Source organism: Taeniopygia guttata, chromosome 3, assembly GCF_048771995.1.
Source record: "Taeniopygia guttata chromosome 3, bTaeGut7.mat, whole genome shotgun sequence".
Classification (NCBI taxonomy): Eukaryota; Metazoa; Chordata; class Aves; order Passeriformes; family Estrildidae; genus Taeniopygia; species Taeniopygia guttata.
Genome location: NC_133027.1, coordinates 58,352,714 through 58,372,120, shown reverse-complemented (window position 1 = coordinate 58,372,120; position 19,407 = coordinate 58,352,714). Strand labels below are relative to the sequence as shown.

Below are 19,407 nucleotides of genomic sequence, written 5' to 3'. Positions count from 1 at the left end.
AGCAGCAGAAACTGTCTGGCAGTTACTGTGTTCAAGACCTGCACTAAGTTTAGAATTCCATTAACCTGATGGTGATACTTCTTTCCTGCTGCTTTGTAACTTTATGGAAATCAGACAAATTTTGAGGCAGTACCAACACTTTCAGGCTTAACCATGCATTTTCTGCAGCTGTTTAGAACAGCTAAATCTCCTTGTGGTTCTTGCAGGTGCTCAGTTTCCAATTTCATAAGGAGGGATGCAAAGAGCACATGCAAACAGCTGCCAAGTTTCCATCTGCAGCATAATTCCTACTGTGTGCTCTAAGGGAGAACTATTGTGTTTCTTGTCCATCCTATTTTTTTTCCCCAGAAGAAGCTAACTTCAGCCTTGTACATCACTTCTTGACCTATGCTAATGGAGGGGGCAGGCAATATCCACATACAGACAAGTTTGTCTATTCCTATTTGAATACTTGCTCTTGTCTGTGCAGTCACTTTTCCTGTGCTAATCATAGCAGTTTCCTGTTCAGCCATGGGTGGCAATCCCTATGCCACCCACAAGGTACTAGAACAAAAAAAAAAGGGAAGTTTGAGGAGTGTCCCTGTTACCTTGGGCTGGTGTGGTGTGTACTTCACAGCACTGCTGGGTGGTGAAGTTTGGTTTGGTTTTTTTACAAGGCCAAGCTGGTGTTAGAAATGTTCCTTTTATCACTGCAGTGCTGTCAGTTCAGTGAGACAATGAGAGCTGTTCCTGTCATAGACCAGCATTTGAGTAACTTGGATCTCATTAAACACATGATGTTTCCTTAGGGCAGGAGCCAAGGGCCGGCAGGAATCCCAATTTTTCTCCCTCACTCTAACAGCTCCAGCTGAACACAGGTAATTCTGATCATTCGGATGATAACTGTGCTCAGTCTAGTGTCAGGCAGTTACAGTTCTGAGGTTTTTCCCATTCATTCTTTTGACAAACAATTTAAGTAAGAACAATGAAAAGCTAAGAAACAGATAGTGCCCTAAGTCTGAAATGTTTGGCAAACTGCTGTTTTACCTAACTACAAATGCACACATGAACACAGTCTAATAAACAATTTAAATGTTTATTTGAAAAATGTTAACAGTACAAACTGGCATGAGCAGACCGGGCCTACTCAGCAATAGCAAGCCAGTATTTCTGTAGAATTTAATGGAATTTTCATTTTTCTTTTGGGACTTCATAGAGTACTGCTGTCACAGATACAAAAAAGCAAACTGGTTACAACTGCTAACAATTTTTATGAGTGGAAGGGACCATAAAAATGTAAAGTGCTTGAAATAGAAATCTGCCGTTCAAATTTTTGTTTTGCATATATAAAATGTCAGATCTTTTGAGTAACACAAATGTTTGGTAGTGGTATCTTCCTTGCAAGACACACTTAACCCTATGAGACCTGGAACTAGGTGGAGCAGCTTTGCTTAGGTTTGCAGGCACAGCTGATGTTTGCAATATTCCCTCATATTTCTTTTAAGAATGCTATCTCTGGACTTAAGAACACCCTGAATTTCATCATCTTGTTAGTCAGGACAGCTGACTTGGTTTATGGGCATGAAGGCAGCCAGCATCCTGTCTGAGGTGTGGAAAAGTGACTTCACAGAAGTTAAAACCAGTGGTAGCCCTCAGGGTGGAAAGCTGCTCTATATTGAAACTTCTGAAAAGGCAGCTGTTCTACTTATAAGCTTCTGAAAAGGCTGCTTGTTTATGGAGAGGCACAAGGAAGTCAGCTTTGGGCCTCGGCCTGAGTGGCCTTTTATCAATTAATCAACTGACTTAGTTTTCTTAGTAGGAAAAAACAAGGTATTAAGATCAGGTGCCAAGTATCAGATCATCTAAAAGTGTGTTTTTAAATACCAGTAACTCCAAAGTAAATACAGTTAAGTACATACTTTCTCATCTAAATTATTTTTCCTGTCTGAAAGGTCTGAAGGCAGGCTGATGGTAGTCACAGGTACAAAGCTGACTTGATCCAGGAGAAGGATGCCTCTGAAAGGTAAGGTTACCTTGCATTAGAAAACAATACACAAAACGATTCTGTGTTCTAAAAATTGGTCTTATTCTTAAATTCCCAAACTTAGTTTAAATCAATGCATCAACTAAGTATTACCCTCATAATATCTCTTATATGAAGTTGCAATGAAAAATGCTTCCAAAATGTACTGGCTGTGGTTTCTGAGGGCTCTCCTTGCCCAGTTTCTACATCTGAAATGTCAGAAGTGTAGATTCTAGCTGCTCAGTTTCATAGTAGCCTAAAACTGTTTGCTGTCAGGGCCTACAGCTGATTCTCCAGGACTCGGCAACAGCCTCCAGTTTCGTCAGTGTAATAAAGATGGCATTAAAGATTTGGGATGAGGTCCCAACTCACATCTGCAACTGTCATTCACCAAGTGAGATGTTCTGGTCATTCTTAATGGTTTACAATCCTGAGTTAAACCTTTACCATTCTTTAGAGGACCATTTATACAGGTAGCAAGAAAATAACTGTGGTTTAGAGGTTGTTTTTTAGTGGTTTTTTTTTTTTTTTTTAATGGGAGAGGCGGTTCCATTTCTTTATACACTCTAATAAGGCATGAACAAACCCCATGTTCCTCAACTGGAAGAGAAATTACTGCAAGCTGGTTCCTCTGCTCCATACTGACCTCTGCTATGGACAGGTTATCATCCACTTTGCTGAACAGTTTGTTGGGATTAGAATTTTCTTCCTAGTTCCACTTAGTTCAGTTTCATACGTGGCAGTGTTAAGCTGCTTACTGGCAGCGATAAGCTGCTTACTGCTGGGGAAAGTACAAAGTGTTTCTCCACTCCTTCTGCTCTAACCAGGGGAGCCCTCCCATCTGACAGCACGCTGTGTGAAATGCCAGGGGAAGCACTGCTTCTTTTGTCACTGCAGTTTCCATCCTTCCTGATCTTCCAACCCTCTATTTTCCTGGTTTGTCAGAAGGACCCAGAACACCTGTGCCCCTGAGTGGATACATAAATTAACTGCATGCAGAGTTGTTCAGAGGCACAGCTGATCAGCTGCATTTGAAGACAGCAGCTGTGCTTGGGGTTGATGAAACACACTGCACTGTCAGTCGCTTCCCAAAGAAGTTCCAAGGGACAGCTCTTCCAGACCTGACAGGTTGCTTTAAAGAGCACGTGCTTGCCCATTCCAGCACTAAATCTACACTGATTTATGACCTGCAGTTACTAATTCATCTGAAATGCCTATGTGTCAGAAATGCACTTGGAATGGAAAGTTACTAGTAGCTTTTGTCATTGAATTCTTGCTACAATATCCTACAGAATGGGCCTGATCTTGGAAGATCCTTTAGTCAACATTTTGCCTTCATCGAAGCAAAAAAATAATTACAAAAATTACTTACTTATTTTCACAGGAAGGCAGAATCAACTTTAAGACTTTGATAATAAGAGCTGCTCCAACAACTCCAACAACAACAACTTCTAGGAAACTAAACAAGATAGGTAGAGACTGAAACCAGAATCTGCATAACCCTTTTCTCAAGTCTTCCACCCACTGGCACATCACCTACAAAACAGGTAAAAATACAAAGATTACAAAACAAAGCAACTACTGGGTTTTGGGGTTTTTTTAGCTACCAGTAAATCACGTTACATGGTGGTGATTTTACTTAAACATACATAAAAGCATGATGAAATTGACTGGTGGCTCAGATACCTTTATTGTTCAAAGTCTGAAACAGGTGAAGGTTTAGTTCTGTGTTCATTAAAGGCCCCTTTGGAAAATAAAGGACACTTGAACAGAGTAGACAGTGGGTTGTAACTGTGAGTGTTTTGGCTACAGAGGAGGCCATGAAACCCACCCTTGTCTAAGCTGGAACTGAACTTCTCCAGCTGTTACTGTGTTTCCTACAGCAGGTGAGACCAGTGGTCCATTTCTCAGAGGGGTATGCACTTGAGCAGAGTCAGGAGAAAATGGCAGAATTTAAAGCTAAGCAATATTTGAAACTGTCATAAATGCTTAGCTCGATATAATGTAAATGTCACCATTGACTATCATGAAGTATCTGTGTGGTCAGAACATGGCAGGATTTAGAAGCCCAGTGGATTCCTACTGGACTTGTCACTGCTGAATGGTAATTTAGAGCAGACATTTTTTGGTTTATTTGGGGTTTATCTGCAAAAATCCACTGGACTTAGTGGTTGTCTGTCTTTAAATAATTGTATTTATATACTAACAATTATACTAATCATTAAAACAAGCAAACAAACAACAAAAGCACCTTGTAAGAAGATGGTGGTTCTATCCTAAGAGGGGTCTCTGGTAACTTGACAGGTAATGTCTCTTCATCCACTGTAGTTTCTACTTGCTGGATGAGGTACTGACTGGTAGTCTGCAGTGGATCTTGAATATCTGAAGAAGAAGAGCTAGATTTAGGGGAGAGTTTGCTTTTTGTATGACTCACTCTGAAAGAAAATAAAGACAGGCAATGTTTCTCTACAGAGGGTATAGTTCTCACACATTTACAGCAATAAGGCTTTTTATTTGACTTGAGCAGTGAACTGGATAAGAAGCAGAAAGAGTGTTACAGTGCAGCCTTTAGCTATGCCCTTAGCTGTAAATTTCAGCTGTCATCAGATTAAATGCTGATGGGCTAGATTAAAATATTCTACTCCAATTAAACCCTTGACAGTTTTTGATTAAACAAAACAGAAATAAATTTAAGGCATCAAGTAACTTCTATTGCTTTTAAGTTATTCAAGTTTAATATCAGAAAACTGGTCTGTGGTTTGGAATTGACTCAGACAGATATTTCCTCTACAGTTTTCTCTTTCATTCTCAGGAAAAAGGAGGAGCTGTAGAGAAACTTCCATCACAGATCTGAGAGAGAAATTTATTGCTGTCAGATGTCTGGACTGCAGACTGCCAAGAATCAAGTACTTCAAAGGAGAACAGATTTGAAAACAAACAAATAAAATACCTAATATGAAAAGTTGAATTTAGGTGTTTAAAAAAAATAAAAACCAAGACATATAAAATAAAACCCGTCCCTGTTAATGAAAAAACTTTCACTATGTAAAACAAGGGATAAATGATGCTCTCTTACCCTGTAAAGCAATACATTGAATATGGATGAAAATACTACTTAACAGCTGAGAGATACCTTTTCCTGAGAGGTTGGGCAGTGTAAATAACACATCGTTGTCCCTTGGCATGGAGTACAGCATGCTCTCTTTCAAAGGGACAGTGTAGTTGGAATGTCTAAGTACTCTCAGGTCCTTTACTAAAATATCTATTTCTGTTACTTCTTCCTGCTGAACCTGCAAAAGATACAACCATGATATTACTGAGTTTAAAGCAAGACTGAAGCAGCCTGGCAGACAACACCAGTACATCCCAGAAAACTCCAGGCCACTAAGATGTACACATAAGGCTGTTACAACATGAATTGGTATTCTTTGTTCTCACATATCACACTTCTGTAGACCATACCACATCAGAAAACATGCTGAACAGACTGAGTCTCTCCCTGCAAAAGCACATGGTAGTAAATCCATGGGCTTTAACCAAGTCTTACATAGTACATCACTATCCTCTTGCAGGAAGGCATTTTAAGGCATGGAAAACTCAGCTATGTAGTGAAAGCACTTGTAAACGAAGAAATTCTTGCTAAGGCAAGACTGAAATTTCTGCTTTTGCAGGAACATTACTTGTTTTCAACAACTGAAAGCCAAGTGTCACAGCATTTGACAGTGTTGTGTTTGAAACCCTTGTCTCCAACCAAGCGACATGCACATGACAGATGGAGCAGGCACTGGATATGTATGGCATTGGCTGGATGCTTGCATTCTAGAAAGTTGCTGCCAGTGGCTCAATATCCAAATGGAGATCAGTGACAAGTGGTGTCCTCAGGGATGGGTATTTGCACTGCTCCTGTTTAACAACTTTGCTGGCACTATTGACAGTGAGACTGAGTACACCCTCAGCAAGTTTGCGGGTGACATCCTATGGTCAACCTGCTGAAGGGAAGAGATACCATCCTGAAGCAGCTGAACAGGCTTGAGAGGTGAATCCCTCACCAAGTTCAGCAAGGCCAAGTGCAAAGTGCTGTACCTGGGTTGGGGCAGTTCCAAGCACAAGTACAGGCTGGGCAGTGAATGGATAAAGAGCAGCCTTAGATAAAAAGACTTGGCAGTGTTGGTGGATGAAAAGCTCAACATGACCTAGGAATGTGCATTCAGGTTCCAGAAAGCAAACTGGGGCTGCAGCAAAAGCAGTGTGGCCAGAAGGCTGAGGGAGGTGAGTCTGCTCCTCTACTGTGCTTATGTGAGACTGCTTTTGACTTAAAGGAGCAATCAAGGAAACAACATTAGCTTTCTAGTTGTTTTTACTAGGTCCCTATGAAAATCTGAAATGCATTGTGATGCCTAGTTTGAGGCCTGAAATACACTGCCATTGTTGTGTAACAACTGAATCAAACCATGATTCTTAGGCTATTATCAGTGAGATAAAGACCTCATTGGAAAAGCTACAGACCTCTCAGTGGGAATTTTCACTAACAGACTAAGATTCTAACATGATACAGATCCCTGTAAAAACTTCTATATGCTGACCATGCAATTAATCAAGGATCGATTGTATTACAATCATTATCATTTAAAAAAATAAAAAGGCAACAGAACCACAAGCAAGCTTCAAAAAAGCCTGGCCACATGTAAGATGCAGATGTGCAGAAACAGAAATATGACACAGAAATAAGCCAGTTGCTGGCTTCAGCAGCTGGATCTTTTCTACAGAATCTCCTTCTATTAGTAAATCAACTACGTCTTAGAAGTGATTTTGAGAACTTAGTTCTGTACATTTCAACCTCATCTAGAATTGCAATCCCTCACGTTGACTGCTATTTGTGCAAATACAGTTAGAAATCAGAGGGGTGGAGGTGCTTATGCATCTCAAAATCCATGTTCATCATCAAGATTCAAATTATCTTACATGCAAAGTCTTCTAAGATTAAGCTCTCAGGTGTAGTGGGCTTTCACAATAAGCCCACTTGCCATAAGACTTTTCTGCTGCAAGCTGCTACCTGCTTGAAACCTTTAGTTAGCTTGGAATAAACAATGGGGAAAACCTCATGACGCAGAATGAGCCCATGATCCTTTTTTTAATTTTGTACATTATTTTATAAATCAACTCTTGCTTGTGAGTCTGGCTTTGCTTGCACAAGTTCACTTATTCAAAGTGCATGTGATATAGTTACTTATTAAAATATGAAAAGAAGCATTAAAACTTGAAGTTTCCTCATGAGACACCCCCACTATTATGCTGCCAATGCTGCTGTTGTCTCCCTCAGTACTATGTTAGTTAACACTAAGTATATACTTTGTGTTCTAACCACCAGCCAGATACATGTAAATCTTGTAATCCCTGGGAACTACTTGTCTCTCCTAAATTAAAAACAAGCAGAATGTTGTAGCAGGGCTTTTTTTTACCTGTTTTCCATCAATTTCTGTCACTTCTTCCTGAATGACAATCAGCTGCAAATCAGAAGTGGATGCCAAAGGCCACTCATGAACCATGATTCGAACACTGACGGTTCCCAGGTGCTGCTGATCCGGTAAGTTATCCAAGCTTCTGTTCTCCACTGTTAATACACAATGTCATCATTTTCAAAGAGAAACCACCTCAACCAGAAAGCAGCACCCAGCCATAGAGAAAACAGGTGCAACTCTGACAGAGATGCCTTTGCACATGCAGTGCCTGAATGGAGAAGTCAGAGTACCACTAGCATCAAGCCAGAGATGCCAGAACAACAGTACAGAACATCTTAACACTTCCAGTAACAGCTTTTACAACCAGTAGTAATGTGGGCAACAGCTAAAACAGGTGCCATGTTTTTTTTTACCAGTGTATCACCAAATCAGAGCAGGTCTCTAACACAGCAGAGTTGTACAGTCCCCTGACTCAGGAAGCCTGCAAGCAAAGTCACATCTCTGCTTTTGAGGTTTGCATTTGAGCACTCTAAGCAGAGCTCTTTGGCTTGGTTATTGCTGCATTCTTATTTCAGTTGTCCAAAGGAGTTCATAAGAGTAATGCCACAGCCTAGCCAGCCACCTGTGTAAACATCTTCATTTGCACAACATTCCCTTTCTCTGAATACAGAAACAAATATGGTCTTTTCCAGGCACACTGCATCTCCTGCTCAAGATGAGTGCCAGTTCCCTCCTACATATTTTTCTGTCCCCCTGTCTGTTTCCATATGTGACTGGTGATACCTCAACCTCTCTTCCTACCCAAAAGCTTTCAGCTATTTCGACAGCTTAATATTCTACAAGTACACATTGAACTGCCTTTCCACCCTGGCTGTTTCTGTACGCTCTTACTATCCTCCCAATTACCACAGCTCTGCTTCAGGTGAGGGCATGCTAGAACTGAAGTCCTGGAGAAGCACAAGAGTGGAGGTGAGGGATCTCTCCAGTATGCAGATACCAAGGGACATGAACTGAAACCAGACCATTCCTGCTGTTAAGCTACTGGTGCTGTGTGTGTGACACCTGGAGTGCTGAGCCTGTCAGGTAATGTGGGGTAAGGCTCAACTTGGGTCTCAGTCACACACTAACCACTCAGAGTGTCCACTACCATGCTGTGATCCCTGTCCTCATAAAGCTATTTTTATTATTGAAAATATAGAAAAATACTTTCTGGCATAATTTAGTAATATCTTCCATTGCCAAAATAAGTTGGAAGAAAAGTTCCCTACAGGTGTGAGCCAGGGCACTAACCTGGTTGCTGAATGTTTTCTGACTTGGAGCAGCAAGCATGCACTAAAGGCCCAAAACCTCTAACGTGCCAAGCAGCTGAAGCTCCCTGTGTTCCCAGCTTTTACCATGTGTCAGGCTGTTCAACCACCACTACATTCACAGGAACAACACATACACTTCCAAAACTGACTTTTGGAGGAAGTTCAAGTGGGGATGTAGGTGCCAAGAATGATATGACAACTATGTTAAGAGTACGTGGTCTCAAATATTCAAAAGCATGATTATTAAGGTCAAGTTTTGTTTTTATATACACTGAGGAGTATTTCCACCTCTATTAATAAGTATCTTGATAGTTCTTTAGCACTTTACAAACACTACCTGAATCTGTTGTCAATAATTTAGTAAGTAAATAGTATATACATTACAGGTAACAGAGAGAGGTACTGTGCTGGGGACTCAGACCCAAACATGGAGATAAAGAGTGTCAGGTTTCTAGCTCCCAAGTCAAAATCAGTATTTTCCTCACTGTTTCAGATTCATAACTAGTCATTGCAAGCACTATGACTACAGAAGAATTCTCAGGAGCTCTCAGAATTACTCAGTGAAATCATATCTATTTTTCTGGAGTGAGTTATTTTGCAAGTAAATGACGTTTTGCCATGGTTTTGTACCAGAAAAGGAGAATTTGATTACTGCTTTCCCTCTCCAGGAAGGAAATACTGTCAAATTAATAACTGATCATGCTTGGGAAAGAAGGGTTCAAGCAACAAGGTCACAGCTCAGAGAAGCAATTTGTAAAAGTGTAAGTATTCTGTAAGTCCCTGATGAGGATGACCTCAGATGCCAACCTAGAGACTAACTGCATCTCATGCAGCGGAAGATTGTTCTCAATACAACAGAAGCCTAAATCAAATAAACCTAATGGTCCTTCTTTTATTAATTATACAGTATGTTCTGTGGATCTCAAAAATGATCACACAGTACTTTCTGTTTTTTCACCAAAAAATGTAGCATTGAATCAGTGGAAAAACAGCAGGTTCAAGACAATTTGAAAACATTAACTACTGCAGTCATTAAAGTACAATATTTGTGCTATAATATCCTATCCAGCAGAAACTTGTTTGTCCAACAGATACAGAAGTGATATCTTTAAAATATCATCCTAACAACAATTCATACTTCTGTTATTGAATCTCCTTCTGGACATAGGCCAACTAACCTAGGGACACAGCCATTAGCAGGGTGGGGTTCCATCCTTCTGTTTACATTGTCTAGCTTGTAGTGCAAAACATTCTTTTGAAAAGATGGGCAGAGTCTGGATTTCAGATTAGACCATTTACACACAAGCCTGTTAATGTGACTTGAGATTAAGGCAGTAAGATTTTTTTGATCCATTTTAATACTAAAATTGTCCTACCTTGGGAAATGTTTTGCTTCCACAATGCTCTGGTTTACAAAATACAGAACACATAGCCATTGTAAGTTTTGGTTACTAGACAACAGGGAAGCCAAATACCCCAGGGGAGGGAGGAAAATAAAATTAATAGAAAAGGAAAAGAGAATACTCACATATTATTGTTTGACATGTTATGTGGGCAACCCCGCTTTTCATAGGAAAGTCATTTAGATATACTTGTCCATTAACATAGGTGATGTTAAAAAGAACCTGAAAGAAAGACAGCCAGAATGATTGTACATTTCCTGCCCCTGTGCTGCAATTCTGCTCTCAGAGGAACACACTCCCTACTCACTGATGTCAGAATAAAGGATATACTTGCAGCTGCTGAAAGACTTTGTTTCATTGCATATTAATTCATTGAATAAATAGAAAAACCGGACAAACCTGTACTTTGTGAAGTTCTCCACTGGTGCTCAGCATCATAACACCAACTCTAATTGCTTCCTGAAAAAAACAGAAGAGCTGTAAGTCTGAGAAAACATATGAGCCACTGCAGGCAACTTTCTTGTACTGTCCGAGCAGAATGACTTCATACTAATCCCAGAGCGCATTCCCAGGCTTTCTGTCCAGCAGGTAGAAGGAAAAGGAATAAGCCTTCTTGTTTCATGTAAGGATTACTCTGGTTCTTTCACCCTTCTTTTTAATAAAGAGGCCTGATGAAAAAGAATGACATCTGCATCCCCCTATGTATAGTTTGTGGTTTTTTGTAATAAAGATAGAATAATAATAATAATCACTTGTTTCACAAGGATATAATGAAAGTCTCTTATATTAACTGAAAAATAATAAACCACAAAAGGTAAAACTCAGATTCTCTGTAAATGTTTTTTTAAGCACTCCAGTTAGTCTTCAAAGTGAAGCTAGTTTATACTAAAGAACGTTGAGTTCTGTCAGCAGAAATTCTGTTTCTTTGGTTATGATTCCCAAATTATGCCACACGGGACACCTCAAACTCACAGAAAATGGGGATTTGCTTCTTTCTTTCAAACCCTAATTGCTGTAATTTATTGAATCACTCATTCTGTCCTCTCATTTCTCCCTTGTAATTTCAGGGTCTGCTTTGCAAATGAGACCTTAAATCTCCTAAGTCTGTCCCTGAAAAAAACTACATACAAAAATCAAATCTTGCTCACACATAGCCAAAAGTAATGATTGCCAGACTGCCTTCCTCAGACACCTCTTCAAAAATAATGTTAACCTCCATATTTGGCCTGTGGGAGCCTTAAATCATTACAACTTCATTTCATTAATACCTGGACATGGCACTTAGTGCTATGGTCTAGTTAGCTGGATAGTGGTCAGTCAAAGGCTGGATTTGATCTTAGAAGTCTTTCCAAACCTAAATGATTCGATGATTCTGGGATCCATTTTCCTCTGGAAAATATCTCCATACCTTCAGCATCTTTAGCTCTGTAGTTGAGTCATTGTTTCACAACCAACAGTTAAAAAGTGAGTCATGTCTCAATAAAAAGTTGACCATGCTCAGCATTTAAAATAAATAAAAATGTAAATACATAAAAAGACTTTTCATTTCGTATTTTTACACAACACTAGATTTTAAGCCAGAAAATACGTGAAATATACAATACCTAACATAATACAGCCCCAGTTCAGAAAAAGAAAACTCTGAAGCGTGACTATAATGTCAAAAAATCATTGAAACAATGGGTGTTAATGAGAATACTCAAGTGGCCAGAAATGTAAAAACTGCAAAACAACCTTCAAGTCCAATTCAGCTGGAATCTGGCATCATGAGAAGAATGCTTTCAAACCTAGCACAGATAACCTTTTGGTTCTAAGTGACTTGGAAATACTTCAGACCCATTTGGCATATCAATAAGAAAACTCTGTCCACCAAGACCAAAGAGAAATCTCTTCTTCAATGCCCTTTCCATAAAACAGGTTTTTATATTGACTTTTCTTCAAAACTTAAATCCTAGCTATTCAAAGGAAATTAAAATTGCCAAATTAGTTAGAGAAGTGAACTCTGTAACTGAAAATATAAACTGGATTAACAGTATAAACATAGGATGTATTCTATCCTGTCTCCCTGTAATTTCCTCAGACCACTCATTTCCTTCTCATATTTTAGGAATTGTGTATATTAGTAATAAAATAAAAATTCACCAAACTTTTAGATCTTTTAGGTCTTAGCATTCAGAACTGTAAGTCTTTTAGACTCTCAGAATATTTAACAGATGACCAAAATTTTGTTCCTAGGTTCTTCTGTTTTCTGGGAATTCAAAGGGCACAAAAAAAGGATTTTCCAGGCAGTCTTCAAAAATGAAAATCCTTTATTTTTTAAGCCACAAATTACATCTGAGGTTTTTTTACACAGAAAGTATTTCACAATCTTTTTTCAACATCTACAAAGAGACTCACTGAGATTACAAGAAAAAGGAAATGACTGATGAAAAATAGGAAAATCCCCGCCTTTTTTTTTTTTTTAATCAAATTATTTACTTGAAAGTGAAGGGCATGAAGGAAGCTAGATATGCTCAACAATTGACTGTTAAATGTACAAAGTTAGCTATACATACAATGATTAATTTCCTTCAAAACAGCTGTCAACTCTGTTGGCACAGTATCCACAAGCACTGTTATGAATTCTGGAACATACTTAAAACTTGCACTTGAAGAACACATTACAGGTTTAAGAAATGAAATATTTCAGTGGGTCACTTCTGTGCTGTCAAAGGTTCAAAAATCAGATCGTAAGACAGTTTAACCACTTGCTGCCTCTGCCACTGAAAGAGAGAGTGTAGATCTCTCCTGCACATCATCCTTCCACCTCAACCCATCCCAAGTCAGTGAGGTAATTTAACTCATTAAATTGGCACAAAAACTTTCCCTTTTTTGTCAGACCATTTTTCTGTTAGTTGAACAAGCAAGGAAGAACTGGACAAGCACAAGAGATCCAAGAACACAGCTGGGAAGAATGAGCTGGACTCCTTGTTCTGATGCACACAGCTTGTCAGACTGCCTCTGCTGCGTGATCTGTCTGTCCTTGCAGCATCTCCTTGGGAGACATCTGTCCTCGTCACCATCTCAAGTGATGCTGATGCATCTCTTTAATGGTACAGGTTCATAAAGCTCCTCAGTAACTCAGAGCAATGGTCAGCTTTCCCCTACAGCAGCTGCATCATGACCCTTGCAATTTTGTGTTCACATACAACAGAGAACTCACACTGTTGGGACTCATGCTATTCCTGGGACTAGTCTGTTCACATCCAGATCCAACAAATTCTACTGATATCTTCCCAGATTCTGTACATCCATTCTACTCAGTTGTCATATGCTCTCATTTTGCAATTTATGAACAGGTTGTTCATTACTCTTCTTATCTTCCCACAGAAAACAGCAGTGTTCCAACTCAGTCTTAACCCTTCCTTGAAGGCGGGTTTCACACTGCTGTCTTCCCATGGCTTCCCACTGGTGTCTCCTGCAGTGCCACACTTAAAATTCAATGGGTCCTGCTGTGGCCAATCTTCCTGACCCTACAAATACCCCACCTCACAAAATTTACAGGATGGCAAAAACAACAAGATGCATGCCAACTGCAATGAAAAGATGGGCAGGAGTGCTGGGGAAAGGAAGCAGCAGCTCACAGGAGAACAGAGTACCATCCCAGCTATCCCACTTTCACCCACAGCAGAGAAGTGATGCATAGCACTGCCCCTGTTATCACAGGTCTGACTGGTACCCCTTCAATATCTGCATGTTGATAAGTGCTCAAGAGCCATACATTGTTTATGCCTCCTAAAGGGGAGGGAAACAGATGTGGCAGGTCAACAGCTCTTGTACCAGTCTTTCAGGATGAAATGCCTGCTCTGACAAGCCACACTTGCTAGAAAGTGCTCTAGTGATAATTCAAATCCCCATCTTTCCAGTCCTAAGGCTGAAGACACACACTTAACAGAACATCCTTTAATTTCAACATAGGAATTTTTTTTTGTTACCATAATAAAATTCACAGCCTGAGGGTGGAGGGGAAGAAAGTGTTTTATAGTGCTTTGTAGATATGTCTTGTGGTTATGTACTTCAGTACTAAGAAAGGTACCCTTATTTTGTAAAAGCATAGTAAGCCAATCCTGCAGTAACAAAGCCACTGAGAGCAGAACACAAGAAATCTGCAGTAGTCCATACTGTTGCACTGTCAATTTCTGGAGAAGCCTCAACTGTGAGTGTAAAAACTTGGTTGTATAACTTATAATACACTTTTCAGCATTAACAGTATAATGCAAGTTCCAGACAGGCCTGTAATTTAAATGGTTCTGAATTCACTGGGATATTTGAAAAAGCAGTGCTTTGACAGAGCCAGAATGGAAGGACAGCCCCAAGAAGCAATTCAAGTCCCTAAGAACTGGGGTGTGCTTTCAGCTTACCATTGACCCACTTCCATACTTTGCAGCCCCTTGTCCCCTCCTGTGATGGTAAATGCCTTCACACAAAACTCCAATCTGCACTAAAAATTACCCTCATCATTCTTAATGCTCTTACGGGATGTAAATGTCTCTCCTGAGTTTTTCTGTGATTTCTTATCTCTGTTTTAGTACTCCAGCAGTGATATTTACAGTGATAATGGCCACAGAACCTGCAAAGAGGACAGCATCCCTACCACAAGTGTAAGTCATTCTGTTCTAGGACAGCTAGGCAGCAGCACTAACAGTGTGATGGCATAGGTTACAGTGAACTAGTGAATTTTTGTGAGCTTGGATCAGCAGAGGTAAGCAGGTAGTGATCATTTTCTATTCATTTTCTCTTTCACTGTGGGCTGCAACAGAATACAGGACTGTTAACTGGGGCATTATAATCACAGTAGCAGCAGAAGAACAAAAAGGGGAAAAGATGTCAGCAAAGAATATAAAGCATCAGACATAAGTTAAAAGGGAATATTCATTAATTCTCAAAGACTAACACCACACAAATCTACAGAGAATATTTCACCTAATATTGCTTTTTTAAAAAAAGCTGCAAAAGAAGCTGATGGGTCCAATCACACAGGAACTTCAAACAGATCTGATTAAAGAATAATGGAAAAGCTTTATCCACAGGCAGTGAATAGCTGATGGGGTGCACTGTACAATTTCTCACAGTACAGGGTAACTGTTGAGTCCTACACAGCTGCATCAGTCACACAAACCCCATCAGGATTCTGCTGCTAGCAGCTGGCCCACTTGAAGCACAGCTGTTCTCTATTGAGGCTCTCCAAACAAGGCTCTTTCTGCTGCAAGGCCTGTGGGAAGCCAAGTGGGCAGCCCTAGGAACAGATGGCACAATGCCTCACAAGATGGGCAGCTGTACAGAGACTTGAAAGGCAGACAATCCCCTCACAGCCATTACACAGGCACTGCTGATATCCTATCTGCAACTGAAAAATGTCAGGTTGCCAAACAGGTAAAAAATAGACAAAACCAGTAACCTGTTTCTAAATTTGAAGAGAGATTATGGGAAAAGAAGTGTCTGAATAGACAAACAAAACTACCACACAAACTCATACCACTTGAGTTCTGACACTCATATGGACAGCTAACTCCACATAGTGTAACTATATATTGCAATCCAGGGTTCCATGATCCATGCTTCACATAATTCTTTCATAAGAATCAAACCAGAATTATGTTGTAGTCTTAACTGCAATCAGACATAATTGAATTGAGAAGTAACCATGGTAAAAGCTTGACATGACATGATGGAATCTCATGAGTTTGCAGGACAATAATTTGTCCTTCACATTTCAGAAAATTTTTGTACAAAATTTTCTCCATTAAGATTTGGCATTATTAAACTGCATGACAGTATTTAGGGTAAGATCACTACATCCAGTATTTTCTTAACTAGCTAAAGCTGAACTCTTTCTTAATACAATAATCTGACATGATGCTTTTCCTTTACTTTGCCTTTCTGAACAAGCACACTTACTTTCATTCCTTCCTTGTTTTACAATTACTCTTATTATAACGCGGTTTATCCTTCCCTTTTCCCTATATGTGTTACTAGAATTAATTGCCTTTGTATCCTTCCTATTAAAACAATCTATACTATGATATTTTATCATGAGTTTTAAAGGTGAGTACTCAGTCTCACATCACATCACAGAGACACAACTGCATAATACTGCTTTAACTTAATCAAATATACATTGGAAGATGATGTCAGCTCTTTTAGGCCTAAAATTCACATGTGCCAGACTGCTAATAGAGAAAATGGCATAAAGCAATGGAAGAAACATTCCGGCACATTGCTATTAACAAGTTTCTTCTTTGATTAAAATACATTGTACTAACTGCATCAAATGGTTGATGTAGTGAAGATTATTTCTTGCTGTTGTGAAACGACCCATCCAAACAGAGGTTTCTTGCAGGCAACAAATAATATAAAATCATTTTTTTTCCAGGCAACTGAACGAAACTAAAAAGAAAAAAAAGTCTGGTAGGCAAGTATGTTATTTAGAAAGAACTCTGCTAGCCTCAATTATCAAGAGGTAAACAGAATAAGCAAATAACACGGTGTTAGTACTGCTTTCAGCATATTAAAAAAATACTCAAAGGCACAAAACCTTATGCCTGACCTTGCACCAGAAATATTACTTTAATGTGAAAGTCAGTTGTCTTATTGCATCAGTCCCTTTAAATTTTTTTAAATAAAAAAAGCCCAAAACCACAATGACAAACCCACAATTTTGTCTAAAATCAATCAATCTTTAGTCCAGTTTTGCATATCCAAATTTTATGAAGAGAAATAAAAACCATAACAGACATGCTGATGTAAAAAAAAAAAAAAGTCCAGATTTCAAAACAGCTTTTTTAAGAAATTACAAGTATTGCACAACAGTTGAGGCGTTCACATTCCAGAGCTGAACAAAAGCATTTCAGCCTTACAAAATGCTATTCCAGTGTATCAAGGTTTTTCCTCAGTCCTTCCACTACGGTTTTTGTAACACTATTGCCATCAGCACGGAGGTAAACTTTAACACCAGCTTTAAACCCGACACAGAAGAGTTAATATGTGAAGCTGTTAGTAGAGTGCAGCCAGCAGGATCACAGAGTTGTAAAGCACAGCTGTAGTGTCCAGCCAAAGCAAAGCTGACCATGTTGATGCTGCCTGCTCCCAACCAGTCTGCAGTCCCAAGCAATCCTGAGGAAAAAACATAGTTATTCTGACCCTGTAGCCCACTGTCACTGAACTCATAGCTTCTGAAGGCAACTTGACAGCATGGCATTCCCACTCTACCTATTCCCACTGCCTAGGCACTTCTGTTCGCAACAGGCCACTAAAAAACACCTCTGTGTCAAAAACCATTGATTCTTCTACTCAAAACCTTCTCCAGACACACTGTTCCTTTTGCATCAAACTGGTCCTGTATGTACAAAACTAAATATGCAGGAGAAAACACAAGTTTTTTATTTTGCTAAGTTCAACATATAAAAAGAAAAAAAACACCAAAGTAAAAATCTTTATGTCCCTTTTTCTGCATATACTTAGGCCACCAGACCCGTATAAAACTAAAAGAGTGCAGACACTTCCAAATTAGCAAATCATGAGCTCACAAGACCACCTGAGCAGTACAGCACAAATGGACAAACTCAACCCCATAAACAGCACAGCTGTGCCCATAAGGCACTACAGTTCCTAAGTCAAGCCCTACTCACACTCCAAAACACACCTGTTCTATCCCTGACCCCAAGCTGCCTTACGTGGCACTGCCCCAGCACCCCTGTGCCCTGCTCATTCTTTCACATCTGAAGACAGCAGACACAAATGTGCCTCCATGTCCTTTAAAACTGCCAGCAGTGACAGCTTTAATGCCACCGAGCTGTAGTTTCAGTGTGGAAGTGTGACAGTTTCTGGGTAGAAGGTGAGCAAGAGCCTAAGTCTGCATTACATTGTCACTTCATGAGGCTTTTGGCAAATTCAAATCCGCACTCTCTTTCTCAGAGGGATAAGCAAAGTACCCAAATACTGAGCTCCCTCTGCTCTCTTTAGCGCACCTCACTTCAGGCATTCAGGCACTTTTGTAGGCGTCTGAAAATCCAGATCCCCATTTTGAAATCAGAGCTAAGGAGGTCTCTCTTCAAAAATTCATAAAGAGAAGCAGAAACCAGGAAGTAAGGCCAGGAATGAATCCTGCTTCGCAACACAGGATGTGCCAGTGCAGGGCCTCTGCCAGGCTTTCTTGGAAATGTTTAACTTAAATTACACTAATAAATAAACAACTCTGGAGGGAAAAAAGACATAATAAATTTGGTCAGGTAACAGTAACTTCACATTGGCTAGACAAGTTGACTACAAACCCCTCACAACTCTTCCCTCTGTAATCTTACACTTTGGGTTCACAATTATAACAATTTTAGATGACGTATCTGATCATGACTCAAGCTCAGGCAGAAGTACCCAGCTTTTCTGTAATTCTAGAGGTCAGAGCTCACCTCGTGCTGTGGCAAATCTTCATTCCCACTGGAAAGTTCTCCTAAGTAATACCCAAAACATTCCTTCCACTCTTTTAAAAAAACATCAAATTTAAAACCGATGTCACCAAGATACAGCATAGATATTGGACTAGAAAAACAGACAACACAATGCCCTGTGTATTTATAGATATACACCAATACATCAAAACCCTTTTCTTGGTTCGAATCACGAGTAGGCTAGGCTCAAGTGTAGACCTAATGCAGTGCGTACTTGTACGGCACTGAACCATAGAGATGTAGGCGGACAAGTCTGAAAATACAACATAAACACATCTATATTGCACAGAAGTAACTACCTTCCCCCTCAGACCTGTCAGATACACATGGAATACGGAAAAACAGCAAAGGGAGAGGGGAAACCCTGTCTGCCCACGGCAGGGTCCGGCTCACCCCTGTGAGGGAACGGGGCACGGGCAGGGGCAGGGCCGGGGCTGGGGCAGGAACGGGAGCAGGGAGAGGGACAGGGACAGTGGCAGGGGCAGGACAGTGGCAGGGAAAGTGGCAGTGGCAGTGGCAGGGCCAGGACAGTGGCAGGGAAAGTGGCAGTGGCAGTGGCAGGGCAGGGCTGACCCGGCGGTACCTGTCCCAGCGGCGCGGCCGGGCCCAGCAGAGCGGCGGCCAGAGGCGGCAGCAGCAGCGACAGCGGCAGCAGCAGCAGCTCCCGACGTGCCAGCGCCGCCTCCATCTTGCGACCCGGGAATTAAAAGCAAGTGAAACATCAACAGGCGGGGCCGGGAGGAAGCGGAG

The 19,407-nt window shown here is 40.3% G+C and overlaps 1 protein-coding gene across 1 annotated transcript; it reads right to left on the bottom strand.

The window, feature by feature from the left end:
• Positions 1–1,056: 1,056 nt before the first annotated feature.
• On the bottom strand, positions 1,057–19,398 carry GINM1 (glycosylated integral membrane protein 1). Its single transcript, XM_030267998.4, has 8 exons — positions 19,241–19,398; positions 10,574–10,633; positions 10,300–10,396; positions 7,462–7,613; positions 5,136–5,292; positions 4,254–4,384; positions 3,375–3,538; positions 1,057–1,995 (listed from the first exon to the last, which is right to left on the bottom strand). Exons 1-8 carry the CDS (start codon positions 19,343–19,345, stop codon positions 1,887–1,889), a joined length of 975 nt encoding a protein of 324 aa, XP_030123858.4. The 5' UTR covers positions 19,346–19,398; the 3' UTR covers positions 1,057–1,886.
• Positions 19,399–19,407: the final 9 nt, after the last annotated feature.

Coding starts and splice junctions, on each gene's coding strand:
- GINM1 (XM_030267998.4), bottom strand. CDS start 19,345: ATGGAGGCGGCGCTGGCACGTCGGGAGCTGCTGCTGCTGCCGCTGTCG. Junction 4,385..5,135: donor GCCCAACCTCTCAGGAAAAG/GTATCTCTCAGC, acceptor CTTCTTCTTCAG/ATATTCAAGATCCACTGCAG. Junction 3,539..4,253: donor AACCACCATCTTCTTACAAG/GTGCTTTTGTTG, acceptor CCTGTTTTGTAG/GTGATGTGCCAGTGGGTGGA.